The 14,437-nt window shown below is 36.0% G+C and overlaps 5 protein-coding genes across 5 annotated transcripts in view; 4 read left to right on the forward strand and 1 right to left on the reverse strand.

Annotated features, from left to right (window-relative positions):
* LOC145326582 (sushi, von Willebrand factor type A, EGF and pentraxin domain-containing protein 1-like) overlaps positions 1 to 14,437 on the reverse strand; it is a 139,881-nt gene that overhangs the window by 118,031 nt on the left and 7,413 nt on the right. The gene's annotated exons all lie outside the window — the stretch shown is intronic.
* LOC145326771 (uncharacterized) lies at positions 63 to 1,669 on the forward strand. Its single transcript, XM_080170179.1, has 3 exons — positions 63 to 678; positions 906 to 1,129; positions 1,337 to 1,669. The coding sequence occupies exons 1-3, from the start codon at positions 470 to 472 to the stop codon at positions 1,477 to 1,479; spliced, it is 576 nt and encodes a 191-aa protein (XP_080026305.1). The 5' UTR covers positions 63 to 469; the 3' UTR covers positions 1,480 to 1,669.
* On the forward strand, positions 1,676 to 4,063 carry LOC145326770 (uncharacterized). The gene is made up of 2 exons (XM_080170178.1): positions 1,676 to 2,993; positions 3,404 to 4,063. Exons 1-2 carry the CDS (start codon positions 2,823 to 2,825, stop codon positions 4,028 to 4,030), a joined length of 798 nt encoding a protein of 265 aa, XP_080026304.1. The 5' UTR covers positions 1,676 to 2,822; the 3' UTR covers positions 4,031 to 4,063.
* LOC145326773 (uncharacterized) lies at positions 5,982 to 10,118 on the forward strand. The gene is made up of 4 exons (XM_080170182.1): positions 5,982 to 7,117; positions 7,343 to 7,474; positions 7,979 to 8,089; positions 8,285 to 10,118. The coding sequence occupies exons 1-4, from the start codon at positions 7,035 to 7,037 to the stop codon at positions 8,367 to 8,369; spliced, it is 411 nt and encodes a 136-aa protein (XP_080026308.1). The 5' UTR covers positions 5,982 to 7,034; the 3' UTR covers positions 8,370 to 10,118.
* Positions 11,997 to 14,319, forward strand: LOC145326774 (uncharacterized). Its single transcript, XM_080170183.1, has 3 exons — positions 11,997 to 12,393; positions 12,627 to 12,694; positions 13,030 to 14,319. The coding sequence occupies exons 1-3, from the start codon at positions 12,377 to 12,379 to the stop codon at positions 13,275 to 13,277; spliced, it is 333 nt and encodes a 110-aa protein (XP_080026309.1). The 5' UTR covers positions 11,997 to 12,376; the 3' UTR covers positions 13,278 to 14,319.

Below are 14,437 nucleotides of genomic sequence, written 5' to 3' on the forward strand. Positions count from 1 at the left end.
GAAGCTTGTTGGCGATTTTGATCGCGTTCCCCGTACGTCCATCATGCGCCTGACAGAGAAGAAGCTAGCCCTCAATTTGAAAAGTTCTGAATTCAAAGTACTGGGCTTTTACCATATGATATTTTATGCAGAGGTAGGTTTTTACCATATTATAATCTTTTTAGAATTTAAAGCTTATTTCAGTTTCATTATATTGTATAGCAATAACATTCTTTTTAAATTTGCGCACGTGTGCTATATTATATATATATTTCTATTGAGGAGGGTGGACTTCCAATAAGTATATAGGGCGAAGCCCCTAGAGGCTAGGGGCGAAAGAGCTAGTTTTCCCTTAAATTATTACAATGTTTTTTTTTTCCAGTTGGCAAATCTTAAAGATGAACAACGTCTGATATGCAAGTTTTTATTCCACATATTGCGCAGTCTCGAAGAGCATATAACAACTGAACGTGTGGCTGAGCTCAAGACCATGATAATGGTCCTGAACTCAAAATTGGCGGAGATGTACGGCGAATCGTGCTTGAGTTACAATACTCACATGCTTTACCATATGCCGGAACATGTCCGCCGATTTGGACCATCCATGGCGTTCAGTTGTTATGCTTTCGAAAGTGCCAATCATGTGATATCAACTTACATCCGAGGATATAATTTTGGCCTTAAAGAGGTTTCAAACAGGTAATACTATTTTTTTTTAGTTGAGTTCCTTTGACTTTTAGTTTTGGTTTCAAGAAGTGTCACTTCTCCCCCCCCCCCCCACTCTTTACAAATTTTAATGTAATTTTTAAAAATGTAACATAACTTTCTTTCCGTGTATTGCTGATCAAACACTTAAGCTATAACGATTTCACCAGCAACATACCTTTCCGTTTAACAGCCATTAATGACATAAATGACATATTTAGATTGTTGATATTTCACACAGTGAAACCGTACATAAATGAAAAGCTGGCTGTCAGGGGAAAAAGGAATGCCAACAAACGAAAGTTCGAAAGTAATCAATTCTATACAGACTGCCAAGACCTCTACTTTGTCCCAGACTGCCGTCGTGATAAAACAGTATGGTTGGTCCACAAAGTGAGGACATTTTTTCCGGCATACACCTTTCCTGAAGATTCCAGAATAATAGGTAGGGGTGTATATTTTGCACATGATTAATTGTTGTATAGAAATATTTCATGAACTATACATTTCATCTAATTCCTTTTTAACCTACCACAATTTATTTGTAATTCTCTTATCATGCCAGGAGGAGAGTGTGGTAAAGGGGGGGTCTAGGAAATATGAATTAAGTTTTATGGTTTTAAACACTGAAAATATACACCCCTGGTATTAGGAGTAGGCAAGACTGACGATCCCGAAGACTATAGCCATCCTCCAACACAACTAGCCTCCAACCTACTGAAGTACAGAGTAGCACATATCTCCGTACACCTGTTGCATCAAGATGTCTCCATCGTAATTCCTATCGGAATTTAATTTTGTACATTGAAAGCAGAGAAGGGGGGGGGGGGAAATGACACTTTTTGAAACCAAAACTAAAAGTTCCATATTGTACCCTTATAAAACAACTGCCATGCAAAATGACAGATCTGTAACTGTTTCTTTAGTTCAGTTCCTTTGACTTTTAGTTTTGGTTTCAAAAAGTGTCACTTTCCCCCCCCCCCCCCCCTTTTGTTATAATATGTATGTAAAATGTTGTAAAATTCAACTGAAGGCCCTTCCCTCTTTATTTGGAATTTATGTGAAATGTACTTTAAAATATTTTTTTCATTAAAATTATTTTTTATAGCTAATTTTAAAAAAGGCATTTCAACTAAATTTAGCAAAACCCTACCTTTTTGGCCATCGATGGGTATGAAGTTAAAGTGTTATAAGTCTAGTCTGTAATTTGAAAGAGTACATGTTTGCAATTTAATTTAATTTTACATAAAATTTTAATTTCTGTCTACACATTTCAGATTTAAAACTATGCAAATTGCCCATGCCAACGACCTGGATCCAACAGCGTAATTTCGACTGGCAATTGATCAAGCTAGATCCCAAAATGACGAGGACTGGAAAGAGTGCTAGTTCTGTAAAGGTAAAAATTATATTTAAGGCCTAATTTACTATTGTACAAATTGCTGCTACCCTTCGCTCAAAAAACTTATAAATTCGCATGTTACCGGATCGAAAGGAAAACCTTATCGGTTCATGCTTAACAGACCACAAAAGATTATTGACCAAGTATAATTATTTATTAATTTTCCACAGTGTGTTTAACATTTGATATTAGTAATTAAAATTCTAGGGGCGTAGCCACTGCTATCTAATATCTTTTTATGCATTGTAAATACAACAATTATTTCTTGTTTTAGAACAACAAGCCTACTGGAGGTGGCAAACCTAATGGAAGTGCCAGAGGTGTCAGTGCCAAAGCTCCAAGTGCCAAAACTGGAAGCAACAAATCTACTGGAGGTGGCAAAGGTACAACAGCAAAGGTAGGGTTTTAAGTTTTATTGTTATCGGTTTTTGGTTTGTTGGTGTTTTGTTGTTAAACTAAACTTACTAACATGATGTCTGTTTGTGGGTTTGTACCAACAAATCTCGTTAACCGTTGAACAAATTGGGTCCCTCTAACCATATAACTTAACCTAGCCTAACCTAACACAGTCATTTTGTCGGGAGAGGGGGGGGGGGGGAGGGTAAAGTTTTAAAAAATAGAAGAAAAAAATTAGGATAATGCCGGTGTTGTTTAAAACTATAATCCTCGGTAAGTAATGCTTTACAATAATTATCTATATTATTTTTAGAACACAAATAGAACCACAACATCTCCAATGAGGCCAATAAATATTACCCCACCTCCATCTCCACGGGCACGGCACCACTCCGCGAGTCAACGGACCGCGAGAGTTGTAGTTCCTCCTGCAACATCATCACGATCCCAGTCCCAGTCATCACGACCCCAGGGATCATCTGGCCCTTCTGGTGAGATGGAAGAAAGCGAGGTATTATTTTTATTTCATTTTGTCATCCAGAGGATACAAATTACAATTATTTAGGATATATATCGACTTAGCCTGGAAAAAATAACTTGTAAGATTTGACTAAATTTTTGGTAAACATTGACCAATAAAAATTTACCTTGTAAATTTTTACAAACAAGTTGGTCAAATTTTACCAAGTTGATTTTTTGGTCAAAGTCCAAAAATCTGGACTTAGCCTAAAAATTTACCTTGTCAATTTTTACCAAAAAGTTGGTCAAATTTTACCAAGTTTTTTTGTTTGTCAAAGTCCAAAAATGATGGAAGATGCTTAGGATCACTTGCTCTTGTTTGTGGATAGTCTTCTTTTCTACCACGTAGTTTTTAAAATACCAAGACTTGAAAATATGTGGTTTAATAAGTTTCATTTTAAGGATTTGTTCACCGGGGCCGTTATGAACCAAATTCAGAACCAATTTCAGCAGCTACGTACTTTCTTGACCTCACAAATGAAAAATCAACTAGAGCCCATTAATGCGTCCATCAGAAACTTGGTAAACAAAACGTCCACAAACCATGAGTTAGTGAAGAATGAAATCAAAGACCTGCAAGACAGTGTATCAAGAGATATGGCTGAAAATACTAAAACCCTGAAAACAGAAATGAAGAAAACCGGCCAAATTGTGGAAACCTTGGTGACTGATCTAAGAAGACTGACCAATGTGGATGAGCTTGATGAGGAGGAGGCGAATAAAGGGCCTAGTGAGAATCAGGATGTTGTCGTGGACCAGATTTTCTCACCAGATTTTTACAGAGAAAGAATAAAGAACCATGACCCCTTGGAAAAAGATGGTTATATGAGAAGAGAAGAAATTATCTTTTTCATCGAAAATTTCGAAGACTCACGGAAAGTGGATATAGGCTGGCAAACCTTACTGAAAGTATGCCGAGACATCATAACCTTTTTGTATGTCGTGTTCGAGCAGTTCACCTTTGACGCCCGCATCACAGCTGCCTTTTGGACTGCTCCGGAAGTTATTGATGACGAAACTGGTAAGTAAATATTATTTTGTAAATTTGACATGATGAGAAAACGTTTAAAACAGGGAGAAGGGAGGTGGGGGCAAGGGAAATAAACCGAATAAAAGGGGCATTCCTATTCTTGCTAGCAGGTGACCATGTACAATAATCTTTTTATATATATATTTTATTTGTGAAAATAAATCTTGTGCAGAATATACACCCCTGGTACAATAATAAACATGTACCTATGCAGAGTTAATTGAAAATTTCATTATTATTTCAGTGGAACGTTTCTTGGATCATTGTAAGTTAGTGCTTAACGAGACGTACCTACATGAAGCTATCCCACCAAATTTGTGGAGAACAGGAACCTATGTGTCTGCAAGCGACCTTTTTCTAGTGAGGAACCACATACAAGCTTGTAGGTAATTCAATTATTTATCGCATCTATTCCGCGTCTATTAAATGTGAAAGTGGTAGTTTTACAAAATGCATTTCAATGTTCTTTAGTTAAAAAAGTAGTTTCACGAAATGTTAACTGCATATTGTATTCTTGTTAAATTGTTAAACTACATTTCTATGGCATATGTTTCAAAGAATTTCAATTTTGTACCATGTATTTTTTTATGTGGCAAGACTTTTAGTTCATCTTTTCTTGATATATGTTATATGTTATATATTGAGACTGTTTTGATATAAACCCTTTTTTTATCTAGGTTCTTGCGCAATTTCGAACACACTTTTAAAGAGGACGCGACTGGTTTTTGTGAAAATAAGAAGAGGGCCGAAGATTATATGCTTGCTAATGAGGATCCTGTCTGCTGGAGGCTATTTCGAGGGATGGTAACGCGAAAACAAGAACGCGCATTGTCAACCCCAAACTACAAGTATGAACCGGTTTTTGAAATCAAGCCAAGGAAGGAGACAAGCAATAAGAAAGGCAAGAAAGACAAGAAAGACAAGAAAGACAAGAAAGACAAGAAGGAAAAGGCACAGAAACGATCAGCCTTACAGATGTGTGAATTTTATCTGGCCCCTGCAGAGATACAAAGAATTAAGCGGCGTGTTAAACCGAAGACAATCACAACTTCAACACCAGGTGTTACAGCCGAAGACAAGAAATTTTACCACATGTTAGGTGCCCACTCAATGGGTTGCTTACCCCACGAAGTTCAAGGAAAGAACCCGATTTACTTGAGAATAAACAATGACGGGTCGAGAAATTCATTTCAGATCAAAAATTATGCAGACATGGCAAAGAACCCCAAGCAATTTTTCAAGACAGTCCATAGTAATAAGAAGGTTATACAAAGAGCTGTAATGTATTATTCGTACGCCACAACCAATTTGAAACCAGAAATGAGTGAAGAACAGACAAAGATTCACAATGCCAGTGAGAAAGCAACTAGAATTTCAAAAAATAGAAAGATGAATGCTGCTGATGAATCCACTGCTGATGATTGCACTGCTGATGATTCCACTGCTGATGATTCCACTGCTGATGTATCCACTGATGGTGAAGACAATGAAGCTGAAGGCAATGCTGTTGAAGAAAATGGTATGGAAAACATTGCTGATGAAGAAAGCAACAATGGTGAGGAGCTTGTAATTGATGACGGAGGCGACGACGTTGAAATGAATTCAAATGATGATCAGATTGGGAATGACTTACGCATACCACCCGCGGAGAATCCAGCAGTAACTCCAGAACCAGTAAAGCACCCAGTAAAGCCACGTAGGTTATATGAAGATCCAATTGTCAACAGCCAGTCCAATAATAAACCCAAAGTAAATGTATTTAAAAACATCACAAGCTCCAAAAGGAAGAAGCATGGAAAGGGCTCGAAAAAGTCGAAGAAGATAATTATTTCTGAAACAGACGATGAGGGCCAAAATGTGGGAAATCTTGATGATACAGTCCCAATGCAAGATGATGAACAACCACCAAACTTTCCACCACTGCAAAGACAGAAAGAATTTTTTAAAATTTACAAATGTTTTCAGTTTTCTTAATTATTACCTTTTTTTCTTACCTCCATCTATTTATATTTAATGAAATATAATATACATCCCTGAGCAGACTTGGAAAAAATATTATACATCCGATCCATGTAGAATATACATCCCTGGCAGAATGGAGACAAGTATTATCCGTCGGAACTTTCGTCTGAAAACGAAGAACAAGACGAAGAACAAGACGAAGAACAAGACGAAGAACAAGACGAAGAACAAGACGAAGACCTGATTATAGGTCGCAGTCAATCCCAATAATTCCAGGACTTTACGTATATATATATTTATATGTAATTTTTTTTGATTTCATAAGTTTCATCTTCAATTTTTTTTTATAATATCTAGAAAGGAGTCTTTTCCCAAAATGCATTTGAAGTTAATTTAGTGAACCGTATATTTGAACCTGTTTAAATGTGTTTAAACTCTATTTATATGGCATAAATTTGAAGAAAGTTAAATTTTCTACCACGTACTTTTACCATCTTAACAAAGAAAAATATGCAATTCACAAAATTAAGTTCAAATGCATTTTGTGAAACTACCCCTTTCCACCAATTAAGTTTAATGAGCTTAAAGTTAAGAGCTTAAACTGAAAATTTTTTGTTGTATAATCTGTCGCGATTTTTTGTAATTCAGTATATAGCAGTTGTAGTTTACCCCCTAAACTAAGGAAAAAAAGTATTCAGAACTAGCTTTTGTTAATTTTATATATTTGTTTAATTTTGTATAAAAATATTATATATATGACAGTTATCGTAGGGAATGTTTTAATTAATACGGTGGTAGATTTCCATGGTAAAATGCGTAATGTTTATGTGCTGTAATTAAAAAAGAGAACGTTTCAAATTTGTATAAACTTTTTGTAAATGTTAAATTTGTCTATATACTTGTTTACAATATAAGATATACCAATATGTGATCTTGCTGGCCACCCTATTATATTAAAATTCCCTACGTCAGTTTTTTGGACATTTATTAATGAAAATTTAATACCAGTGATAATTTGTTTCTTTTCAAATTTAATATAGAATGTCCGACATGACAGCCACAGCAGCAGCCGACTTAGAGAGAGACGAACAGCACGAAGAACAGAAGCCGGAAACCACAAGTGGGTGAGTAATATTTTAATATGTATAAAACGAAGTAGAATGATGTCTGTCTGTCTGTCTGTCCGTCCGTCCGTCCCTAGCTATATTTTGGTAACCATTCATCGAATCGGATTCGACAATCCATCACAACATAATTACATAAATACATATTACATATTTTTTGGTAATTACTTCTTTGGGCAAAGGTCCGATTACCTGGGATATATAATATATATTTATATATTTCAGTGATAGCGAAAAACAGAAGAACGAAATGAGTGTGTCTGAGCCTGAGCTGCCTGCTAAGCTGGATGACCTGCCTGATACCCCTCCTAAATCGTCTGATACAGAAGATTTGAACCTAACTTTGGATTGCACTACGTAAGTTTATTTATTTTTGTTACCATTCTATTTCTGTTCGGAAGGTGGTAGTAGCCGGATTGAAAAGAGTAGGATAAACATTATTGTTATGGCGAATAATTATAGTTTCATTCAGGGGTGTACATTACGCACAAGATTTATTTTGTTCCCGTGGTACAAAATTTTGTATTTTTTTCCCACCTATTTTTATCTCACCAAGTAGGGACGGAAATGGAGAAATATTGAAAGAACTAAAATTTTTGGTCCTACCACACATATTTTAGTTATTTTCCCCCCACCACCTGAACAGGGGATCCCATATAGGATATACACCCCTGATATTTCAAATTAGCAGCTACGCTAAACCCTCTAATATGAAGTATATCTCTTAAAGTTTCTTTTGCCACTCCCTTCCCTTGCCGGTACCTATGAGAAGAACCCGATCTGTTCAGTGGTTATCGAGATCCTTCGGTACATAAACACGGACATCCTGTTACTTTAGTATTATTTTTTTTTATTTTTCAGGGACGACGATGGATGGGAGACAATGCAGAAAATAAAACAAGACCTTAGGGCAGCAAAGCAAAAAATTGCTTCTTTGGAAGAGGAGATCGCTTGTTTGGAAACACAAACAAAGTAAGAAATTTTTTTCACTTCTTTTTTTGGTATTTAATCCGGGCGACTGTGTTGTAAATGATTTTTCGGTACAGACAAATTCACCTTTATATATTACAAAACTAGCAAGTATGCCTCTAGGGGTAAGGTGGGAGGGGTAAATGTGGACCAAAAAAAAAGTTTACTATTTAATTATAATATGATTGCTTAATTCAGGGAGCAATCCAAGAGATGTCCGGCGGCACAAAAGGATGACCAGAAGGTCGGACAAGCCTCTGTTATGGAAGGAGAAGCAAAGTAAGATATCCTATTATATAAAGTAGTAAGCGTTTTTTGTTTGTCCCGAAGGATAACCGCTAAACCGATATTGTTCTCCTTTAAAGTGAAGCTTCTTATAGGTCCTGGAAAGGTTTTAAACTATTTTTGTGCAGGGTGTCTTCACCCCCTTCCCCAAAAAATATTTTTACTCTTCTGAAACTGAAATTGAAAATGGGAAGATGTTGATTTTTCCCCTTCCAACCTTAAGTGCCCCTAGAGGTTTCTAGGGGCGTAGCCACTAGTTTCTTTTAATAATCTTTTTTCATACTTTATCCGGGCGACTGTGTTGTAAATGATTTTTCGGTACAGACAAATTCACCTTTATATATTACAAAACTATAGGAAGTATGCCTCTAGGGGTAAGGTGGGAGTGGTAAATGTGGACCATAAAAAGTTTACTATTTAATAATAATATGATTGCTTAATTCAGGGAGCAATCCGAGAAATGTCCGGCGGCACAAAAGGATGACCAGAAGGTCGGACAAGCCTCTGTTATGGAAGGAGAAGCAAAGTAAGATATCCTGTTATATAAAGTAGTAAGCGTTTTTTGTCTGTCCCAAAGGATAACCGCTAAACCGATATTGTTCTCCTTTAAAGTGAAGCTTCTTATAGGTCCTAGAAAGGTTTTAAACTATTTTTGTGCAGGGTGTCTTCACCCCCTTCCCCAAAAAATATTTTTACTCTTCTGAAACTGAAATTGAAAATGGGAAGATGTTGATTTTTCCCCTTCCAACCTTAAGTGCCCCTAGAGGTTTCTAGGGGCGTAGCCACTAGTTTCTTTTAATAATCTTTTTTCATACTTTATCCGGGCGACTGTGTTGTAAATGATTTTTCGGTACAGACAAATTCACCTTTATATATTACAAAACTATAGGAAGTATGCCTCTAGGGGTAAGGTGGGAGTGGTAAATGTGGACCATAAAAAGTTTACTATTTAATAATAATATGATTGCTTAATTCAGGGAGCAATCCGAGAAATGTCCGGCGGCACAAAAGGATGACCAGAAGGTCGGACAAGCCTCTGTTATGGAAGGAGAAGCAAAGTAAGATATCCTGTTATATAAAGTAGTAAGCGTTTTTTGTCTGTCCCAAAGGATAACCGCTAAACCGATATTGTTCTCCTTTAAAGTGAAGCTTCTTATAGGTCCTAGAAAGGTTTTAAACTATTTTTGTGCAGGGTGTCTTCACCCCCTCCCCCAAAAAATATTTTTACTCTTCTGAAACTGAAATTGAAAATGGGAAGATGTAGATTTTTCCCCTTCCAACCTTAAGTGCCCCTAGAGGTTTCTAGGGGCGTAGCCACTAGTTTCTTTTAATAATCTTTTTTCATACTTTATCCGGGCGACTGTGTTGTAAATGATTTTTCGGTACAGACAAATTCACCTTTATATATTACAAAACTATAGCAAGTATGCCTCTAGGGGTAAGGTGGGAGTGGTAAATGTGGACCATAAAAAGTTTACTATTTAATAATAATATGATTGCTTAATTCAGGGAGCAATCCGAGAAATGTCCGGCGGCACAAAATGATGATCAGAAGGTCGGACAAGCCTCTGTTATGGAAGGAGAAGCAAAGTAAGATATCCTATTATATAAAGTAGTAAGCGTTTTTTGTCTGTCCCGAAGGATAACCGCTAAACCGATATTGTTCTCCTTTAAAGTGAAGCTTCTTATAGGTCCTGGAAAGGTTTTAAACTATTTTTGTGCAGGGTGTCTTCACCCCCTCCCCCAAAAAATATTTTTACTCTTCTGAAACTGAAATTGAAAATGGGAAGATGTTGATTTTTCCCCTTCCAACCTTAAGTGCCCCTAGAGGTTTCTAGGGGCGTAGCCACTAGTTTCTTTTAATAATCTTTTTTCATACTTTATCCGGGCGACTGTGTTGTAAATGATTTTTCGGTACAGACAAATTCACCTTTATATATTACAAAACTATAGGAAGTATGCCTCTAGGGGTAAGGTGGGAGTGGTAAATGTGGACCATAAAAAGTTTACTATTTAATAATAATATGATTGCTTAATTCAGGGAGCAATCCGAGAAATGTCCGGCGGCACAAAAGGATGACCAGAAGGTCGGACAAGCCTCTGTTATGGAAGGAGAAGCAAAGTAAGATATCCTGTTATATAAAGTAGTAAGCGTTTTTTGTCTGTCCCAAAGGATAACCGCTAAACCGATATTGTTCTCCTTTAAAGTGAAGCTTCTTATAGGTCCTAGAAAGGTTTTAAACTATTTTTGTGCAGGGTGTCTTCACCCCCTTCCCCAAAAAATATTTTTACTCTTCTGAAACTGAAATTGAAAATGGGAAGATGTTGATTTTTCCCCTTCCAACCTTAAGTGCCCCTAGAGGTTTCTAGGGGCGTAGCCACTAGTTTCTTTTAATAATCTTTTTTCATACTTTATCCGGGCGACTGTGTTGTAAATGATTTTTCGGTACAGACAAATTCACCTTTATATATTACAAAACTATAGGAAGTATGCCTCTAGGGGTAAGGTGGGAGTGGTAAATGTGGACCATAAAAAGTTTACTATTTAATAATAATATGATTGCTTAATTCAGGGAGCAATCCGAGAAATGTCCGGCGGCACAAAAGGATGACCAGAAGGTCGGACAAGCCTCTGTTATGGAAGGAGAAGCAAAGTAAGATATCCTGTTATATAAAGTAGTAAGCGTTTTTTGTCTGTCCCAAAGGATAACCGCTAAACCGATATTGTTCTCCTTTAAAGTGAAGCTTCTTATAGGTCCTAGAAAGGTTTTAAACTATTTTTGTGCAGGGTGTCTTCACCCCCTCCCCCAAAAAATATTTTTACTCTTCTGAAACTGAAATTGAAAATGGGAAGATGTAGATTTTTCCCCTTCCAACCTTAAGTGCCCCTAGAGGTTTCTAGGGGCGTAGCCACTAGTTTCTTTTAATAATCTTTTTTCATACTTTATCCGGGCGACTGTGTTGTAAATGATTTTTCGGTACAGACAAATTCACCTTTATATATTACAAAACTATAGCAAGTATGCCTCTAGGGGTAAGGTGGGAGTGGTAAATGTGGACCATAAAAAGTTTACTATTTAATAATAATATGATTGCTTAATTCAGGGAGCAATCCGAGAAATGTCCGGCGGCACAAAATGATGATCAGAAGGTCGGACAAGCCTCTGTTATGGAAGGAGAAGCAAAGTAAGATATCCTATTATATAAAGTAGTAAGCGTTTTTTGTCTGTCCCGAAGGATAACCGCTAAACCGATATTGTTCTCCTTTAAAGTGAAGCTTCTTATAGGTCCTGGAAAGGTTTTAAACTATTTTTGTGCAGGGTGTCTTCACCCCCTCCCCCAAAAAATATTTTTACTCTTCTGAAACTGAAATTGAAAATGGGAAGATGTTGATTTTTCCCCTTCCAACCTTAAGTGCCCCTAGAGGTTTCTAGGGGCGTAGCCACTAGTTTCTTTTAATAATCTTTTTTCATACTTTATCCGGGCGACTGTGTTGTAAATGATTTTTCGGTACAGACAAATTCACCTTTATATATTACAAAACTATAGCAAGTATGCCTCTAGGGGTAAGGTGGGAGTGGTAAATGTGGACCATAAAAAGTTTACTATTTAATAATAATATGATTGCTTAATTCAGGGAGCAATCCGAGAAATGTCCGGCGGCACAAAAGGATGACCAGAAGGTCGGACAAGCCTCTGTTATGGAAGGAGAAGCAAAGTAAGATATTTCTTTTAATATTATTTTTTCATACTTTATCCGGGCGACAGTGTTGTAAATGATTTTTCTGTAAAGACAAATTCAACGTGTTCCTTTATTTATTAAAAGCGAGTACTAGCAAGTACGCCTCTAGCTGGGTAAGGTGGAAGGGGTAAATGTGGAACCAAAAAGTTAACTACTTAATTTAAATAGATTATTATATATATATTGTTTAATTCAGGAACAAAACAGCTGCAGCTGGCTCTCCAGAAAATTCGGATGAGAACGAGGTTAAGGAAGTCACTGTTATGGAAACACCAGCAAAGTAAGATTTTTAAAAAATTGTTTTTACTACTTTATCCTGGCGACTGTGTTGTAAATGATTTTTCTGTACGCTAAACCCTCTAATATGAAGTATATCCTTAAAGTTTCTTTTGCCACTCCCTTCCCTTGCCGGTACCTATGAGAAGAACCCGATCGGTTCAGCGGTTAACAAGATCCTTCGCTACATACAAACAAAAATCGTTTTACTTTGTAGTATAGATTGTTTAATTTCAGGATGAAAGACCAACCGGATTTTGATATAATTTATGAGAACATAAAGAATCCAGGACCAAAAAGCCCAGGTATAGTACAATATTTATACTAGCGACTGTGCCCAAAGCATATAGTGAAACATTTCTGTACTACATTGTATTATTACACTAGGTTAGGTTAGGTTAGGTTAGGTTAGGTTAGGTTAGGTTAGGTTAGGTTAGGTTAGGTTAGGTTAGGTTAGGTTAGGTTAGGTTAGGTTAGAATAGGCTAGGCTAGGCTAGGCTAGGCTAGGCTAGGTTAAAACTAGAAATATTACTCTTTCTATTAATACACTAGGTTAGGTTAGGCTAGAAAAAAAAACTATTGTAAAATTGAAGTATTTTTTTGTAAAAAAAAGTAATTTTAAAAAATATTTTAATTTCAGTGTATGGGGTGTCAGATGATGAGCAGGAGATGTTTGAACCACCCCCTCCTACAATCACGCCAGCATCAAAACTGAGTAGGCGCAAAAGAAGTGCAACACCGGGGAAAATCAAGACCTGCGCCCATGGACGCAGTCCCCGAAGCGAGCTGCCATTGAACACGAGACTCATCGAATGCACCTATATGTGCCCAGACTGCCGCGTCTTCTTTCACAAGAGGCAAAAACAAAGAAAAGAAGGACAAAAGTAAGCTGATGTATAATAGTCCTTCCAGTCAGATCATATATAAACTATTTGTGATAAAAAAGTGATATATATCAAGATATCTTGAGTCAAAAATATGTTTAACCACCTTTAATTTGTACGTACATTAATCTATATGACAGTTTGACAGTTTTGTTCTGACGATGAAAATATTCATATAATATTATATTTGAAACCGCTATTCCTATATAGCAAAATTTTTGAAAATTTAATAATGGAAAGTAACTTCGTAATATATTTTTCTTGTATAAAAATGTTCTAGTATAAAGTACAATTAGAATCCAGATCTCAGCAATTAAAACCTATGTATATTTGTGTTAATTTCTCAGCTTAAACCGATTAAACATGCAGTTATATTATCTGTAAAACTATGTAATATTTGGTCAAATTTAAACCACGTCTAGAATTATAGACTAATTAAGAAAATTTCTGTGAATATATACCTATATAGTATCGCGCTATCGTACCTATGTAAATCATTATGTAAAAAAATATGTTTAAGTGTTTCAATCAATAAAGTTAATAATGAAAACAATTTTTTTTTTATTTTTGCGTTTTGTGTACAAGCGAGGTTTTTCTATAATTAAGGTCGTTTTTTACCACTTTCTCGTGATTTTTACCACCCGTTTTTACCACAATTATTGGTAAATTTTTACCATATTTACCCTATTTCTGGTAAAATTTTACCAGTTTAGGGCAAAAATATTACCAGGTGTTGAACAGTTTTACCACTTTTTTGGTAAAATTTACCGCAAATTTCTGGTAAATTTTACCAAAAAAGTGGTAAAAATTGGTCAAAATCTGGTATAAATTTGCGTCCTAAAATGGTAATATTTTACCGGAAATCTGGTAAAATTTTACCGATAATTGTGGTAAAAATCGATGGTAAAAAGCGTGAGAAAGTACCACTAAAAGTGTTTTTACCACGATTACGGTAAAATTTTACCACCTTTTAAATCGTATAGGCTGGTAAAATTTTACCGTAAAAGTGGTAAAAACTAGGTTTTTTTATGGTATTAATTCCGTCCTGGGTTAAGTGTCCAAACGTTTCATCCACTTTTTAAAATCTATAGGAGGTGTGACTTTGTGTATCATGTACATCAATTTATCAGCCATTGTCTTATCCCTTTAGATCCCTGCAATGAA

The sequence above is a fragment of the Acartia tonsa genome, chromosome 8 (genome assembly GCF_053477335.1).
Source record: "Acartia tonsa isolate MP-2025a chromosome 8, ASM5347733v1, whole genome shotgun sequence".
In the NCBI taxonomy this organism is placed as follows: Eukaryota; Metazoa; Arthropoda; class Copepoda; order Calanoida; family Acartiidae; genus Acartia; species Acartia tonsa.